General features: G+C 38.5%; 1 protein-coding gene across 2 annotated transcripts in view; it reads right to left on the reverse strand.

Moving 5' to 3' along the window:
* Positions 1 to 17,809: 17,809 nt before the first annotated feature.
* snap25a (synaptosome associated protein 25a) overlaps positions 17,810 to 19,856 on the reverse strand; it is a 37,606-nt gene continuing 35,559 nt past the window's right edge. For both annotated transcript variants that reach the window (XM_065963524.1, XM_020631555.2), the window contains exon 8: positions 17,810 to 19,411. In XM_065963524.1, the coding sequence (XP_065819596.1) occupies positions 19,343 to 19,411 (69 nt within the window). In that variant the 3' untranslated portion in view covers positions 17,810 to 19,342. The remainder of the gene's footprint in view (positions 19,412 to 19,856) is intronic.

The raw sequence follows: 19,856 nt of genomic DNA on the forward strand, positions 1-19,856 counted from the left end.
GGTGTCATACTGAATTTTGCTTCATGACCAGTGTGTGGGTCATAAATATATCTTCTGTCAGAATCCAGAAGCAGCGTAGCTCGGAGAGCTCTTGTGAATCTTTCATTGTGTTTCTGTTTCATTCTGTCTCGCTCGGTTTCTCTATGACCTCTTTTCTCTCCCTCTCTCCTGCGAGACGTTTTGTTTGTTTACCCCTTTACTCTTCACGCTCACATAACAAAACATACAGTAGCATTTCATCACATTCTCCTCCTCCTTTTTACATCACTTTTGTTGGGGTTGTATCAAGTCAACTTTGGTTATATTCTTTAATAATTATACTTAATTATTAATAATATAAATAAAATATCATTAAACTATGTTTAATCTCGTTTTGGGGCACCAACCTGTAATCAGGTAAATATAACCAAAATATCACTCAAATCATTCTCAAATTAGTTATTTAATTACTAATATTATTAATAATGAATAACTATATTTAATAAATTGAAGGCGTGAAATCCGTACACAAAGCCTTCTCACCCAGCTTATATCACAATGCAAATACACCAGTAACCACAAACAACTGCTCTCTTAAATTATAACAGAATTTATTTAAACAAAGCAACATCAATACAATCCAAAATCAATGAACAAATCAATCAAACAAATAACTATTATAAACTAATCTAAGTAACAAACATTATCAAGCAAGGCTTGTGGATGAGGTGTAAATGTGTGTATGTGTGCAGATGAGTGTGTATGTAGATGTGTGAGAGAGAGAGAGAGAGATAGAGAGAACAAGATGGTGGAGAGAGACAATGCACCCTGTGGCTTTGTCACATGGTGACAAAAATGGTGGACAACAAAGGAAGCCGTGTGGCTACCTTTTGAAATAGTTTGAGCTCTCTGAGCTGAGTTCAGTAACTGTTACTTAAACACCAGAAAGCCAGTGGCCGGACTTTGATTCAACGGCAGGTACACTGGTCTTTCTGATTGTGAAAGCCGTTGACTGAAGGTAAACTAGCATAGCATTAAACACATAGACGAACACAGCAGTTCATTACAATAAAACAAATGCAGCAGCTTACAACAGATAATATACAGAATGTGACGTGTCGTCAACAATGATGCATAATTATCAGTGGTTATAAAAGAAACATAACTATTTCTGAAACTATTTCTGCCCAGACCAAAGCTCTTACTTGGGGTAACTCCTGGTGATCATTGCAAAGTTAGTTAGATCGTCACTCTGTTGAATGTTAAATCAACAGATTCAGGCAGGTTTCCTTCGTGGCAGATGTAGGAGGAGGGTAGCGGGATTCAGATCTTCGACCAGAGTGCTGCTCTATAGGGTCTTCTGGTTGCAGGAGCCGAGTTCTTTATGTGTCCTTGTGGATTCAGGGATCAGTGGGCTTCCTTCAGCGCTCCTGTGAATCCTCTGATGCTTGAATTCAGCATGTGAAGAGCTACCTATACTGAGCAACCTCAGCTCTGGAGTTTAACCTATGTAAGTCAAGAGGAGGAAAGGCTTTGTCTCGAATGCTGGAGTCCATCTTGTTGGAGAGGGTATCCTCTGGTGTCGGCAGACAACACTTGAAGAGGCCCAACACTTTCCTCTTTTCCGCTCGGCCCCATCATGCTGTACACGCAGGCAGGGGCAGATTGTTTTGCTTTTCTTCTGTGACCTCTGACCCTCTCCTCTCCCTCTCCACATATGACCCTAATTTCAGATTCTTGCCCTTGAAGGGGAATGCCAGCTCTACAGATATGTTTTTGACATACTGTGAGGAGGTTTAGTTTCCAATCAGAAGGATGATAGAGAGAAATGGATGGAGTCAAACATAAGGTTCAGTCCCCTCTACCACCCAAATCGCTTTTGAACGATTCCTTGGGCAAGTATGCGGATGAATAATTATATATAATGATTGCACATGCAGTCTTTGTACCTTTCAGTGAAGAGATTTAAAAATAGATCTATGCACAGAATCATGATGATGCCTCGTGTGTGTGTGTGGTCGTGTCTGTGTGTGTGTGTGTGTGTGTGTGTGAGTGTGTGTGTGTGTGTGTGTGTGTGTGTGTGTGTGTGTGTGTGTGTGTGTGTGTGTGTGTGTGTGTGTGTGTGTGTGTGTGTGTGTGTGTGTGTGTGTGTGTGTGTGTGTGTGGTGGAGGTGGTTGTTGTTGTTGTTTTCTGCAGACTCTATCTGCTGACTCCAACAGAACTGAGTCCCAAGACTGTGTCAGCAACAGACAGAGAGAGAGAGAGAGAGAGAGAGAGACAGAGAGAGAGAGAGACAGAGAGAGAGACAGAGAGAGACAGAGAGAGACAGAGAGAGAGAGAGAGAGAGAGAGACAGAGAGACAGAGAGAGACAGAGAGAGAGAGAGAGAGAGAGAGAGAGAGACAGAGAGAGAGAGAGACAGAGAGAGAGAGAGAGAGAGAGACAGAGAGAGAGAGAGACAGAGAGAGAGAGAGAGAGAGAGACAGAGAGAGAGAGAGAGAGAGACATGAGAGAGAGACAGAGAGAGAGAGACAGAGAGAGAGCAGAGAGAGAGAGAGAGAGAGGAGAGAGAGAGAGATGACGAGAGAGAGAGGAGAGATGAGAGAGACAGAGAGAGACAGAGAGAGAGAGAGAGAGAGAGAGACAGAGAGAGACAGAGAGAGAGAGATGGTCTGCAGATACAAGTCAGAGCAGGAGTTGCTGGAGCTCGCGGGTTTGCCTGGGGAAAGAAACCTTATGTGCATTTTCCAAACACACACAGATTGAGTTGCTGCGATGAGTTTCACATACCAGAAGTCACCTTCAGGACGGAGAAGCCACAGTGACAGTTTATAACATCCACAGCAGTGCCAATGACACCACATTCACTTGTCTTAGACACATGTAGACTTTATTCATCTTTATTATGATGTAATACAAAGCTGTTGAGAGTAATCCATATTCTGACACACACACTCACACTCACACTCTCACACACACACACACAGTTTCGATTAGGCGAGACCAGCAGGTGTTTATGAAACTGAAGTGAGGATCCAGTGATTTAAAAAAAAAAAAAACTCTTTGAAAGACTATTTTTTGCTGTGTCTGGCAGGACTGTAAGACTGGTTAGTGACTTCAGAGCACTGGATTCTTGTGTGTGCACAGAGCTGAGTACTTATATTAATTAGTTCACTATTATTGACAAACCCAACGCCATAAATTGATCACATATTGGTGTAGAGTTGAACTGTAACGACTGTGGTTTGATTTTAAAACCACAGCACCCCGGGGTGGGTTTTCCAGGGCACCTTAGGACTGTGCCCAGCGCAGACAGAGCACACTTTGAGCCTGAATCAATTTCAATTAGGCAAGACCTGTAGGTGAATCTGAGTCCACCAGGAAGGTAAGACTCTGATGACACAGACGAAGAGCCGATAACACCACATGCCAAATTTGAGGTTATTAATATATTTCATATATTGGAATGTCTTGTTTTCCCTAGATTTGATATTTCTGTATTTCTTTTGGTTCTTATTTTCCCTGTAATTGATGGTTTGTTTTATTGATTTTTAAAATGTCTATTTTAATGTTTGTTTTTCTCTTTGTCATGATGCGTTTAATGTGTTGTGTGAAGCACTTTGAATTGCCTTGTTGCTGAAATGTGCTACACAAATAAACTTGACTTGATCCGGGATGTGTGTGTGTGTGTGTGTGTGTGTGTGTGTGTGTGGTGTGTGTGTTGTGTGTGTGTGTGTGTGTGTGTGTGTGTGTGTGTGTGTGTGTGTGTGTGTGTGAGACTCTTCAGGTTTGTCTGTAACAGTTATTGACCATTTTTATTTTATAATTTTACTGTTGTTAATTTGCCTGTCAGCCAATGAGAAATCTTAAAAAAAAAAAAAAAATCTATAAAACATAAAAATATCAAACTCATGTTGATTCATTTGTCAGTATTTATCGACTCACCAACACAAGAAGAAACACAAGAAATGTCCTGACTCTAGTTTTCATGTCAGCCAATGAGATCAGAGTATTCCCCTTCTGTCATTGAGTTTTATAGTTTTTGTTTTTGTAATGTAGCAGACGTCCTTACCGTGTCCCCCGATCAGAAAGTGATTCTCATTTCTAGAAAACTGTCAAATGTTTTCTCTTGTAAAGTAGAGTAGGTAACAATAGATGATTTGTTTCCATGAACTTCTCACTTTAATCACAATATGTTCACATGTTTATGAAGACGCTCTTTTGTTTCTTAATACTCTAGAAATGGGATGAAGAGGAGAGAGATCTTCAACAGCCTTCGTCTTCTGTTGGCGATTTGGTTCTTAGATTATTTTTTATTTTGTCTGTTTAGTCCCTGCAGGCTTCAAATCTCCTTGAGCTCTGACTGCTCCTCCTCTCTGAGATGGAGCCAGACAAATGCCCACATGTGGCCATGTAGTGATTCACCCTCATCGTCATTTTTTAAAAATGTTTCAAAATAAGAACAGCACTATTTAAATGCTTTTTATTTAAATGCTTATTTACTCCCGCACTTCCTTTTTCCAGATCACATGGGAGATTATGTCATTGACTTTTTTGCTCAGTCGGATTGAATTGAGATGTCAAATTGTAGAGAGACACATGATGAGGAGTTAGTGGACATGATGTCTTCGCTGAGGCTGTCCCAAATGAGGGGAGTATGTCTCGAGAGGAGGACGAGGGCTGGGGACGACTTCATCCTCAGAGAGGTCTTTACAGTCCATCAGATCATCATCCAGGATGTCTTCAATGTCAGGGCTCACAGGAGAGCTGGAGACGTTCCGACATGTTGACGTCTTTTTGTCCAGAAATCTGTCACAGAAACACAAACAGCAGACGTGTTTAAACGTTTAGACACAAAGAAAAGTACTTCAAAACTTTCTTTGATAATCTAAAACAAGTCAAAATCCCAAAATTACTGATCAGAACTTTTAAACTAGTCTTGTATTTTAATTAATCGCTCAACAATGTTGATTACTTTATCGAGATCATTCTGATAATTACTTTTAAGCTTTTTGTTCAAGACTTTATGCAATCCCTGAAAAACATGTTCAATATCACAAAAATGAGTCAAAAGGTACATCTCATATCTGAAATATTTGCATGAGGACATTTGAGACTTTTCCAACAGTTAAATTAAACAGGCGTTTCACATGTGATGGATTTACTTTATGAGCATTTCTGAGTTTTTAACCTTGACTTTGTTCAGATTTCTGTTTGTTCAGAGTCTGTTTGACACACAGAGACCACCTGTCCTCTCACTGAAACTGCTGAAGCTGCTTCACCTAAAAAACTTCACCACATCTTTAAAATGTTGTAACATCAAAACTTAAACTGATTCAGTGTTTGAGTTTGTGTTCTGTGCAGACTCTTACCTGTCTCTGTGCAGACATCCTCAAGTAGAGCAGGTTTCCCCTCCTAACGATGTTATCGATGTTATCAATGTTGTTGATGTGATCGATTCTTTGTTGTTCAGTTTCTCTCTCTCTCTTGTGTGTGTAAGTTTATCTCTATCTATCGTCTATGTGTGTGTAAGTTTATCTCTATCTATCGTCTATGTGTGTGTAAGTTTATTTCTATCTATCATCTATGTGTGTGTAAGTTTATCTCTATCTATCGTCTATGTGTGTGTAAGTTTATTTCTATCTATCGTCTATGTGTGTGTAAGTTTATCTCTATCTATCGTCTATGTGTGTGTAAGTTTATCTCTATCTATCATCTATGTGTGTGTAAGTTTATCTCTATCTATCGTCTATGTGTGTGTAAGTTTATTTCTATCTCTGGTCTGTGTGTTTGTAAGTTTTGGTCTCTCTCTCTCTCTCTCTCTCTATAGTGTGTGTTATCAGGTAAGAAGTTGAAGCTGAGTCCGTTCACTGTGTTGATATTTAAACTCTGAGAATGTAACAACTTCACAAGACCCTCTGTGAGCTCTAATGAAACTCACTGTGTGTGTGTGTGTGTGTGTGTGTGTGTGTGTGTGTGTGCGTGTGCTGCTTTAGCTTGCACAGAGGCTCCAAAAAAGTTCTCACTCTGAACTTTGTAGCCTACTTACTAGGGCTGCTTTACATATAGAAAATTTAATATATAGAGTTACTGATAAACAACAAGCAAATGGGTAATAATATATGTTTTTTTCTGGTGCGCTTTATTGAGATATGAATTAAACAATTCAGCAATTTAATACAAGATAAGATAAAAGCAGTGTGTTTTATTTAAAATGAAGAAATACATGATTTCATTTGAATTTAATGACATGTTTCAGTCTGCACTGTGCCAAAGTGTCAAGCAGACAGGAAGCCAATTGGCTTCTTGTCTGCTTGACAAACATTTGATGATGACTAACATTTCCTCTGCAGGTCTAAAGTTTAAAAATACACTCATGGATAACCATCTTCATTAGAAGTCACTTAAGGACCAGCATAATTTAAAAAATGCCATGTAAGTCATGTAAGATATAAAAAAGGTACAGAGTCGTAGGAGTGAACAGGAAGTACGACTATTAGAGAATAAGAAAAGAAATGTGGACATTTTAAAAGGAACTGTAAAAAAACTGAGGTTTTTCCTCCTCTGTTACGAAAAATAATCCCGTCCACATACGCTCAGTTCTCAAAAACGTATTTGTCCACTTGAAAACACAACAACGCACTGTTACAGCTGTCAAGAGCATGCCAAGTCAACAACGATGTCCTTGACATGCAAACATTTTTTCGCCCATTTCTTCAGTAATAACATTTCATTTACTTCATTTCAGGCGTCTCTGCTCGTCAACATAGTGGGAGAGTAACTCTGTGTGTATGTGTGAGCATGTTGTCCAGTTGGCAACATTAGCACCAGCACTAGTTTGGTTACGTCTGCCATCGCACTAATCTCATGTAAACAAAAGTGACAGCATCGCACAATAATGTCTAACGGAGGAGACGCTGATTGTATACAAAAGGTCAAAGCTCACAGAAAAAGTTACGTTTTCAAAAACACCCGCCTACGTGTGGACTAGAACTAAGAACGGTCTTAAAAAATTGCTTTTCTCTCGTGTCTTTGGCTGTGAGGGACTCCAAAGCCCCCTGCAGGAACAGATGGGTGACGTCACTCAGGCTTTATCCGTTAATATTTACAGTCTATGGTCTGAACATAGCATTTGTTCTTTACAGATTAGAGTAGGTTTGGTCGGTGTCCCTTGTGGCTGGATTGAGGCTCTTCTTCACCTGTGGAGACTGCAGCAGTCCAGTTCTTGCAGGTTTCACGTACATGGAAATAAAACAGCAATAACATCAATCTCTGGTACAAAGTAGTTGCCAGACAACGTAAAGTCAGTTTGTTAATGTTTAAGTGACCGCAATTCAAATGGCCAGAGAGCTAATAATGAGCGTGTTGCCTATAGTGTTCCCATGGTTACTAAAGACCCAGAGGTCAAGTAGTGCATTGTACAATGAGATCCTTAGTTCCCATAGTTTTTCAAAAACAAATCGGCAGCCTCTGGTATTGAAGAATTACGCCAATTGTGAAAAGAATTAGCAGTTCCTCCAGTGACCACTTGGGACTAGCTGCAAAGGCCAAGAATCTCCATTAGGTCCCATTTTAAAATGTTGATTTTTACAGCAGAAATAAACATGTTTAGAGCCTGGTACAAAAAAAGGTTTTGGTTTCTACAACTCTTTTTTTAATTCATAAAAACTGCAAGGAGTGATTTCTTTTATAACTCTCCCGTCTTTATTACAGTCTGCGCCATTTTCACTTTTCAAGGTTTTCTTTTTTAACCCTGCAAGAGTGCACTTTGTTTCGCAGTCAGCAGTAAAAGAAACATACATACAGCTAACAATCAGCATTAGGAAGCAACCTTAGGAAGGATACTAAGAAGTAAAAGTCCAATGGACAATAAATAAAATGGATTTTAAAAAAGGTGACAAAGCAACGCAGTTAGCCGTTTAAAAAGGTGATTCTGTGCTGCATAATGCTGGTTGGGTTACTTAGGCAGCTTGTCAGTCTCTTGAAATATGATATCTTTTTAGCGTGTTATCTGCTCACCTCACGTTTTCTACACTCTGCTTTGACAGTGTGTTGCCATTGCAAAATCTTCTCCAAACTCTGCCAGGCCTGTAAGCCTCTCTTTTTCAGCTACTGACATCAAACGAGGGATGCCAAAAGCAGATAGCGCCAACAGCTGATCGAAAAAGATTTTTTAACTAATGTATTTTTCTCACCCATTGACAGCTGGGATTGTCTCCAACCCGCCCCCCAGTCACAGTGATGTAAAAGAAGGAGACTGCTGCATCTTTGAATGTCTCATTTCACTTTAACAAAAGCTCATCTGACAAGTCCAAAGTAATAGCCACCTTATGACATCACACAAGAATATGCCATTTTTCACACTTAAATGTAGCAGAAATCAAGTATATCCTCTGAAAATAAATGTGAGTCATGACTGTCTACAATGAGTGTAACACCCGAGTCCCACTGTCTGTGATGTTTTCGGAGCTTTCCGAGTCCTATCTACACCGTGTTTACGTAGATGGGACGGCCGTCTGACTCCTCCCCTTTTTTCATCCTCTATGTCTTTTTAGATCAGTGTCATTTCGTGTAAATTTACATGCAGTGTGAAGATATGAGCAAAATAAAGAGCGCTAGCATTAGCATGCTAACACAACAATGCAGCACAAGTTGTTTTGGTTTCATGCTGGTGCTCAAGGGCGACACCTGCTGGATTAATAAATTGCATATTCTTCCTTTAACTTCATATCCTAACCTTCCATCTACCAGAAGGGCCTTAATTTATTTCAAAATAAAAGCATGGTTGAATTCAAACAGAAGGTACTTTTCTCTAAGCTCAAGCCAATAGAAAAATTCTAACTAAAGACATAATATAGAAAATATGATGTTGCTACAAAAACACAGAACAAAACAAATTAAAGAAATTTACCTCCATGGGTACACCTTCATTGTCTCTGGTGCTCAAACCAGAGTTCCTCCTGGTTTTCCTTATGCAGAGAAAGACCAGAAAACCAATCATCTGCACAAAAATTAGGCTGGCACATAAAACCAGAGGAATAAAGCAACCTGGAGAAAGACATGACAGCGTGAGAGAAGAGTAATACAGTGAGGATTTGAAATTAAAGGATCATTTTGGGTTGAATTTTCTACTGAAAGACCTTTAAGTCCTCCTTCGGTTACAAAATAAGTGCTGTCTTGCGAGAACTTTTCTGTACCTGCAGGATGGTCGGTGGTTTCAGGGTCTACTGATGACGTTGTGGAGCTTCCTGAACTGGAGCTTGGACTCATAGTTGTTGTAGGTGCAGGGGCTGATGGGCAAGATGTTTTAAATTTGAAATGCTCTTTACTGTTGTCGTCATTCTCATGCAGGTTCAGTCATTTTAAAACTGAAAAGATACAAAATAAAGCAAGCACCAATTACAGGATGTGTACAAAGACTTGTAATAGCTGAATGTAACATAAAAACATTTTGCATATAATGCACAAAAATATGCACAGCTTAATACAAAAATATCTCTGTCAGTGTAAATGTAAAGCTAACAAAATCATCACAACATAAAGCACCAATGAAATGCATTGCTAACTTTAACATTAGCATTTTTAGCTTGTAAATTATCTTGAAATGATAAAGAATGCATCAAAATATAAAAAAGCAGTTTGTGAGTAGGAATACAAAGAACTGCACTTGCAAATAAACTCACAAGAGATGCTTTCCAAGGCACCAACGAGGGAAGGAAAGAAAACGCTGGCCTGAGCTACAGGCCGACCACATGGAGTCACATGACTTAAACTGACCAATTGGAAAATATAGCGAAAAATAAAGAGCAAAAATGAAACTTTCCTGCTATACATGACTATGTTCTTAGATTTAGATGGATATAGATATGTTATAGTGTTGATCCCTTAAATACAGTTATCATTAGTCGATACAGTCAGTGGATATGTTCATATTGGTCGACATTATCGACTGGCCAATTATTCGGTCGTGCTCTACTTCAGTCAAAGATTCCTTCCTAAATAGTTAGATGGCGTATACAATAAATTGATATCAGGGAATTGTCTTTCAGTAGATACTTCCCATTTACAACTCTGAAGTTGTAGTGTCCTGCATCAGACTTGGTAAAGCTGGCGATGGTCACATACAGAGTTCCTTGTTCGGGAGATATTATTTTGTAACGAACACTGTACCTGCCACTCTGAGCTGCAACACCGTCTGTTTTAACAAGAATATCTTCTTCTTTACACTCATCTTTACAGAAGAACTTCCAGTTTCCATTCAATTCTACCCAACAGGATACGGAACCAGTTTGTCCTTCAACTCCTGTAAAAATTACATCTTTAGCACGAACCAGTCCGGTGTGTCCACCACACGTTGAAAAGATAGAAAAAGAACACTTACTGCTTTATAGATTTAATTTGTTATTGGCACAATGGTTCTATTTGTTATGTCAATTTGAAGCTGTTATGTCAATTTGAAGCTAAGCAGAAATGAACATGCTGCTTTAGGATGACAGATCTGTTTCTATCAAGAGATCAGCTCATCATAACCTGCTAACATTTGTCTTCTTAAGGAGTTCCCTATAGTCACGCTCAGGGCAAGCAAATAGGACGCTGACCTTTAACCCTGTAAGATCCATGGTTGCAAAGGTTCTACTTAAATGTAGAAATGAGTAAATGTGGAAATAAATAAATGTATAAATAAATAAATATGGAAATAAATAAATGTATAAATAAATAAATGTGGAAATAAATACATGTATAAATAAATACATATGGAAATAAATAAATGTAGAAATAAATTTAAGACATTTAATTATTTATGTCCCATTTATTTACCAGTTTTTATTTATTTATTCCAGTATTTATTTATTTATTTATACTTCTGTCAGATCTCGTCCTCCATACGAAGGTGTTCTCACCTTTAATGTGGATATCCTGGCTGTTTTTTTTGAGGGACGATTCCACCGCTGTCCAGGTCTTTGCTGCTTGAGGGTGCTGTCATCTCATCTGGATGCTGATCTGCAGATAATGTGCTGTTTCAAAGGGCGGTGTGAAGCACATATGGAGTCTAACTGAAAGGATTTTTATTATTGTTTGCACTTTCGTTTTTCTGAGATCTCAGTATTTTTTGTTTTTGGCCTAAAATCTAAAATTAACGGAACTCTCTTTTCATAACCAAAAAACAAAGTTCAAATGGACAAAGACTGAAACCTTAAAAGGGGATTTAATTCATTTTGTTACAAAGGTGTTTTTTCCATCTTGTCTTTTCGTTTTGTTTAATTTAAGGTATTGAGGTATTTTTTATTTAAAGTGTATACATATTTCATATATGTGAACAGGAAGAACTGTAATCAAACCTCTTAAATACATTTCTCTTTTATATCCATACATTGGTGTGTGTGTGTTTGTGTGGACTGGAGGTCTTATTGCTCTTTGAGTAACCTGAACAACTGAAACTCTAACATTGTGAAACTGTTCATTTAGAGGTCATTTGATATTGATACTTGATCCAGAGTCTTCTGAATTGACAACCTACTTTAGGTTTAACCCCACCCCCCGGTTAGAGGAGTTACACATAGGAATTTGCATTTTCTTCCTATTCATTGGCAGGAGTGACAGTCAGATCCATTTTTATTAATGTTAAACAGAGGCAGAAAAACAGAGACTCACCCATGTGAGGTCACGTTCGAATGCCAGTTTTTATTTGCGGAAGTAAACGCAAACGTACTAAAATGTCTCCAGGAGACCCTGTGGTTGATTAATTTCGGAAATTTCTTTCAAAATATTATTGTGAAGTTATTTTCCTATAATTGTTTAACTGGTGTCTTCAACCTGCAATATGCTCTTTAAGCTTCACAAAATCCATCTCACACTTGACAGAGATTCTGTGCGCATTAAAGCAGGACCATGAGATTGTTGTAAGTTAAAGAGATGCTATAATGATTTGTCATCATCTAATTTACTATTATTACACTTTCGTCTGCACATCTATAGGGTCTCACAGTCCATGTTCACAGGGAACTTCTGTAGGTAGACACACTTACTGCTGTAGTGAGATGTAGTGTAAATTACACTAAATATAAGAAGTATTATTTCATACACCAGCTGAATGAAGAACAGAAGAATAGTTATAGTTTTTACTTTAGTTGTCCTATTCTTCTGCAGAATGTTAATGTCTGTGTCACAAGCCATCACTGTGTCTGGAGAATTTGGAGAGGGGGACATTATTGCCATTTAAATAACCCTTGAACCAAGCAACTATTATCCACATGCTCCAAACCAAGTGCTTCAGATTATCACCAGAACTGTTTCACTCTGTTGACTAGTACAAACTAAACATGATGGTGCTAGTTAAAATATGTAAAATATTAATATAGATAAATATGTAATTAATATAAATGCCTTTTCAGTTAAAAAATGAAGAGAAAGTAATGAATTACTTTGCGCTTCTTGCAGCTCTGCTCCGTAAATGATCCACATCTCTGCTGTCCTTTCTTCCAGTTAAGCTAGTTAGCAAACATTATGTTATAAAGCTAATCCACTGTTTTAGCTAGTTGTTAACATTGGCTGATCTGAGTCGATTTAAAAGATGTGTTGAGGAATTGCTTCCTTAGATAAGTAGGCTGGTGTCTAAGGTCATTAATATTAATGAGGAATGTGTTGTTTTACTCTAATTAGAAGATAACTGTTCGTGTTAAGTTCCGCTAAAACTAGCCCAAACACATTGAGTGTGTGTATGACTAAAATAGGACATGTGAGGACCTATCTTTGAGTCACGTGACTAAGTGTGTGTGGAGTGTGTTTAGTACCAAAACTGACCACAAGTTGGCGTATTGAAGGTGAGCAACACACACACACACACACACACACACACACACACACACACACACACACACTCCATTTCCAAAAATTGTGATTTTTCAGGACATGTGAGATTTTTGGTTTAGGGGTATTATGGGATGGTCTACAACACTGTAATAGGCTCGGAAAAATGAGGACCCGAAAAATGTCCTAATTTTACCAAGAGTCCTCATAGTGTAGGTGTGTAATCTTGTAATCCCGTTACTTGTAAACAAGTGCACGCACACACACACACACACACACACACACACACACACACACACACACACACACACACACACGCACACACACACATAGATACTATAGTATTATATACAGTATATTATATAGCATATTAAATAGTATTTTTTTCTGTTAAAATAATGTTTTGTGTATTGTTTGTATTTGTGTTGTTGTTTCATTCTCAGTTTTCTACAAAGTAACACAGTGTTCACGTTGGAATGAGAGAAATAGTGTTTCAGCATACTCTGCTCATGTCCAGATGTTTCCCCAGCTGTAGGAGACCTAAACCAGGAGCTGAAATTAGAGAGAATAGAGAGAATATTGGACGTACATTTGAAGTTGGACAGCAACGTGACTCAGAAAAAATGTGAGTCTACTGAATGTTTTTTCAGCTTGCCAAAAACATTTGCATCTAGGGGGGCAAATTTGAGAAAATGTCTCTTATATTATTTCATCTCTTTAAATTTCTATAATGTTATATTTGAATGTTTCTCCCCCTGTGATTTGAGTGCATAACCACATCCCTGTATTTTCATGTTGTATTTTTTTTTTGACATTCAGATTCCAACTTTGAAATATCATCTAACATAGACACACACTGAATAACAGAGTTTAGGAGAGACAAAGTGTGCTCTATTGACAGCTGTCCTGTGTTTTCATTACATATATCTATTTCCAGTGGTAAAATGGGATTTAGTATAAAACTCATGCAGTCCAGAGTGCTGAATGTGTCTCTGTATTCGCTCTTAGAGGGCCTGAAGCCCTTACCCCCCATGAGGACCCTCCACCAGGCCACCAGGAGTCTTTGGCTTCCTGCTGTTGCTACTGTTGTCTGTCTTTCTGTGTGAATGTTACAGGGGGTGTGTCCTGGATGAAGGCTTTACAGCAGGATCAGCTACACCTGGACCTGGTGCAGTCTGCCTACACAGATCTGCTGGGCCCTTTCCGAATTGTCACAGTTCAGTATGCAGTACATACTATTCAGTATGGAGTTTCAGTATACTGAACATTTCAGTATGGATACTAACTTCCGGGTTTTATGCAGTATGGATCGGATGCGTGCTTTCAGGAAATTAATTGTGTTTTACCACCCACAATGCTGTGCAAAATTAAACGTAAATCGTCACGTCACGTCCGCCTCCAAATCAAAACAAACGAGTGTGGATTAATTTAATCAATTTTTAATCTAGAGTTAAAGTCCCGACTGAAATCATGACTTTAAATTAACAACAGAAAATATAACAAATATCTGCATTATTATAAAACCTTTCCCTCTCTATTTAAATCATGATTTAACTATTTAAATGTGTCTTTATTGGTTTATTTTATATTCTGTATATTACTGTCTTTCATTTGTACTTTTCTTTATGTACTGTATGTTATTTAATTATTTAATCTGTTTTTTACTTGATTTACATTGTGATATTGTTTTTTGTTTACCTGACTGTATATGCGCATTACTCTTCTTGAATAAAGCTAAACAAAAAAAACAAAAAAAACGGGTGAATGCGGCTGGTTCGGGAAACGTAAATGACGTCACTTCCATACTGAATGAATCAGACGAAGTAGGAACAAATATCTGCCTACTGTGTGTGCATACTGAATAGTAGATACTAACAGTATGCAGCACGGATAGTACGTACTGCATACTGCCTACTGAAAGATTGAGTATGGACTTGGCTATTCGGATACGGCCCGGCATTCACTTTGGTTCTATGGCTCTAGTTTTGCTCTGGCTCTGATTCTAGCTCTGGTTTGAAGAATCCATCACTTGACAAAGAAGTATCTTCTGTTTAGCAAACACTCATTCACACATTATTTACATTTTTATTGTAAATAAATCTATGTTAAAAATCTCCAGCTCAGCTCGTCTCCGTACTTTGTCAAACGCTATGAGCCAGGCTGTGACTCCTAAAAGACTTAGAGGAAATTAGATATACAGTACATATGTACATAAACTAGCCAAAGTCAATGTGAGATGATGATGAGGCAGAATGCATTACAGTGACTAAAAACCAAGAAGGATCCACAGTGTTCCTGAGCCCTCCTCTAGTCTCCTTCAAGGGTGTTTTTGTGATTCTGTTGAATAATGGATGAAGCACAGACGGAGAGAGAGAGGGAGAGAGAGGGAGAGAGAGGGAGAGAGAGAGGGAGAGATAATCCTCTGGCGACTAAGCTGTACTGCAGCATTTGTTTTAACTGATGCTTTGTCTGAACTTGATCCTCTCAACCATGACTCCATCTTTTGAACTTAAACATAATAAATTGACCTGAAAAAGAGAGTCCTAAGCTTCATGTAAAAAGAATATTGCATCAACATAAACTGTCGAGAAGATTCTCAGCATGTCGAAGCAAACCTTCATATTGTTTGGCCTGGCTAATGATCCCACCCCCTCCTGGTGTTCTTTCCTCCTTAGTCGGTGTAATAAGAAATGGCTCAGGTAGTTACAATTTGACTCCGTGGTGCAAAGCACACCAATAAAATGGTTTGTATTTCGCTCACAGACAATATGCATTGAACGGGCTGCAGATTATCTCTAAAATGGAGCACTGACCTGCAGACAGACACGCTAGAGTATCTCATCAAGACACAGCTAGCAAAAGCTGCTCCAGAGTCAACTATCAGCGGTTCTGTAAAAGGACCTTATGTTGTTTTATTCATAGAGTTGTATTCTGAGTAAACTGCAGCGAGCTTCCTGGACATTGGTCAGATCATCTCACAAAATGCAGTTCAGTGAACAGCATCATTTAAGCTATATATATTTTTTCTTACGTACCTATTTAATGCGGTGGCTGTGGGTCAGTGGTCGTGGTCGTCTCTCAACCCGAGTGTGGGGAGTTCCATCCGCAGCTGCTGCAGTCACATGTTGAAGTGTACTCGGGCTAGAACCCTGAACGACGGCGGTGTGTGAATGTGTATGAGTTGGATTAGTTAATACTAATGGACACTTCACGTAGCATCCTCTGCCATCAGTGTGTGAATGTGGTGTGACTCTTAACTTCAGTGTACATTTAACATATGTTTTAATGTTTGCTACATCCTTTATTGTTCTCTTAAATCAACACTGTTGGACATAACATATCAACTGGTGTTACTATTTTTTAATAGTCATGTTAGCGATGGTTGAGTTGAAAGCTTATGGGTTTATTTTATAATGAAAGACACTATTTTTACCGTCGTCAGAGGTTACGTGATAACCTCCATTCATCCTTCTCTTCAGCATCCATGTGCGTCTGTGTTTCCTGTTTGTCTGGGAGCAAAGTTTCTCAGAATATACTTACTGGTCCAACCCAAACATTTAGTCACACATTAATGCACATTGATGTAGAATAGATCATAGACCTTTATCGTAGGATCACTAAACCTGTCGTTCATGGAGTCGTGTTCTTTAAAGTTATTTTGGTTCACAGTGTGACATACAGTATGTAACTAACCTAAAAAGAAACAAGTAACACTTATATTTTTCATTTATAAAATGAATTGAATTGTATTCTGTATCATTTACAAATATGATATATGTAAAATAATTAGTAACCAAAATGTGGATTTTCACAAAGTGGTTGTATTGGAAGCGGTGTCCTCATGCATTTTGTTGTTTTATATATATTCCACCTTTGCAGGATCAGTTCTTTTTTTTTTTAAACTTTGTTTGGGCTCAAACACTTACAGGAAAAATTTGAGGGCAAATTAATGAAGCGTGGGATTTCTATTTAAACTGTTCTATATTCAGTCAGTTTTATTTCACTTGTGAGGATGTTTGTCAAAGAGAGAAACAAAGTAAAAATGTGCCGTCGTTCACAATAACATCTTGTTTAAATACATTTTATTCTCTCATGTAGGCCTGTAATGAGGATTGTGATAACTTAAAAGGAGTATTTTTTATTAATAAAAAAAACTGTAGGGGGGCGCTGGATAGCCCAGAGGTTATGTCACACACCCAATGTACAGAGACCATAGCCCTTGTCGCCGTCTGAGTCTGACCTCGGCCCTTTGCTGCACGTCATCCCCCCGCTCCCTCCTCCCAACATCTCCTCTCTCTTTAGCTCTCCTATACAATAACAGGAAAAAAACATTACATTACAACAAAGCTAACATGTTTAGATGGGATCGATCCCTCTTGTGGTACTCCTGGAGGCTTGATTTTTTTAATTTTTCAAATAAAGATGAACAAGTGCAAGAGGAGACGTGAGCAGTGCCAGTGACCTGCTAGCAACAAACAACACAAAACAGTAAGAAAATATGACTCGAGTTACATCCAGTTTGGATTCTTTTGGCACTGAGAATGAGCTCAGGCTGCAGCACGTGGTGTGCGGTCAATAATAAATAACATGCATATTAGGAATAAAATGGCCTCCTGTGTAAACGGTATGTTAAATATCCCTACGCTACTGTATTTCAGATAATAATTCATAATGGTGTTACTTGGATAGCCAAATATTTTCAGTGGTGGTACTCACTGTGAAAAGTTTGAGAACCACTGCTCTACATTTAATCAAATTAGATTTTTTCTTTAAGAATAATAATTGCACAATGTCCATATAACTCTTAAACTCTTATATCCTGTTGTCCAGCGGTGTATTAATCATATTTTTATTAATTAGCAGGGATTGCTCTATGCATGGAGATGATGCATGTTATCAGTAGTTTAGAAGAAACTGCATAAAGGTGGACAGCCTACATGTACATGTCTACAACATTAGCAGTAAGAAAGATTCAAAAAGCCTCTCCACTCCCAGGAGCAATAAAGACAGACACGGATGAGACTAGGGTTTATTACTTTTAATCAATTCAGCTAGCTACAAAATGTCCACCACTTCACACACTGACAGGATACAGAGGGAGTCTTTAATATTACATGCGTTGAGGACATCAATCTCACGGTTGAACCTATTGTGTCATTCAGGTTTTAGGTATTGAATCACCGTTCTCTAACTACTCGGCATTTTGGCGATTTGGTGTGCATAGCTCTAAAGTACAGAAGCAACAAAAAAAACCCTTTTGAATGTATTTTTTGTTTCAGAGTACAGTTACTGTTGTTTTTATACGATCATTATTTTACCAATAACAAACCACACGGGGAGAATAAACTTACAGATACAGTCTTCTTATAAAAGTAAGGTCTCTCAGAAATATGCGTCTTTGCTTTACATTGCAAACGTTTATTTTTCTTTTTTTTAGAGCATCCAAAACCTATGATACAGTACACAACCAGTCCTCATCTTTCAGCACATAGTCAACATCATCATCATCATTTAACTGCATAATCATTTAGAAAACAGGTCTTTTTTTTTTTTTCTTTTTTTTGCAATACAACCCCCAAGTCCTCGTAATTCTTCATCCTGAACTCACTTTTTTTGATCCCTTTTGCATTATTTTACAACGAGATGGTCACAGTCGGTAAATATATTGAGACAAAAAGAGTGGCACTATTGCAAACTTGCAGGAGTAATGGAACGATCAACTGTGTCCTAATACTGAGCATGCGTTTGTCAATTCGCTACTGCCATGTTATCATTTTTTATATATATTTTTCAGACAGGTTTTATTTATAAGACTAAAATCTACCATTTGTCATGCAGAGAACGCACAATTCACATCACTTGGAATGCAATGTCTAATACAGCTACAGAGAGAGAGTCTAGTTGCACATTGTCTAACAGTAACTCAGTATGATTGCAATGAAGGAAAATGTACCAACGACTGCCTTTTTGATTGTAAGTGCTCTTTGCGTTCCCCTTTCGTCTGCACCGTTTGCTCAGTAAATCTCTACTCGTGTTTTTCCATCCGTCTACTCCCTTTTGTCGTAACAACACCAAAAAAAGGAGCATGACAGTAGCCTAAATGGAATGACACAGTTTTACTAAGACGATACTGAGATACTGAAAAGGAATAAAACAAACAGCTTGTATAGCATTCCTTGTATATACTTGTCATCCAGAGCAGTGTACTTTTAAATATATATATATATATTATATATGATATAGTTATTATTATATATGATATATATATATATTGATAAAGAGAATAAAAACTTCACAGGTGAGCTAGAGAGCCATCAAGTCAGCACTATATACAACCTTTGGAAAGAATGATATACGGAGTATAAGAAATCATCTTTTTAGGAGGACAATCATCTTGAAAAAGCTCGACAGACGACACACAGAACAACATTTACAATGGGGAGGGGGAGGTGATATGTGCATGTGTGCAAACCTAGAAGGTCAATACCATGATGAAAGCATGTCAGCGCCTGACGACGTGCGGCGCGGGAAGCCCACGCTCAGACATGTCGAGCGTTTAGCCACTGCCCAGCATCTTTGTGGCGCGTTGGTTGGCCTCATCAATCCTGGTCTTGTTGGAATCAGCCTGGGTGGAGGAGAAGAGGAGAGAGGAGGAGGAGGTCAGGTTGGTTCTTGTTTTGGTTACATTGTTCTACCCCGGTTATACAGAGCTGTCGTCGCTACCAGCGAACTTCAGAGATAGGACATTGGACGGTGTCAGAAATTGTGGAGAGAGCGAGAATGGGAAATAACATGCAGGAAAGGAGCCACAGGTCGGACCCCAACCCGGGCTGTCCGCCTGGAGGACCACTGAGTCTGCACATGGGGCACGTGCACTAACCACTAGGCCACAAGTCCCCTAACCACCGTATCTTTGCTGGAAATCTCCACAGCCACCTTCTTTTAAAGCCTGGTTACTAGATATCATGATTTTACTCAAATTGGAGAAAATAAAGTTTACTCTGAGTGGTCCGTAAGATAATAACATACATGTTACATACATGTTATTATCACTGGAACGCACTGACCAA

The sequence above is a fragment of the Labrus bergylta genome, chromosome 15, assembly GCF_963930695.1.
Source record: "Labrus bergylta chromosome 15, fLabBer1.1, whole genome shotgun sequence".
NCBI lineage: Eukaryota > Metazoa > Chordata > Actinopteri > Labriformes > Labridae > Labrus > Labrus bergylta.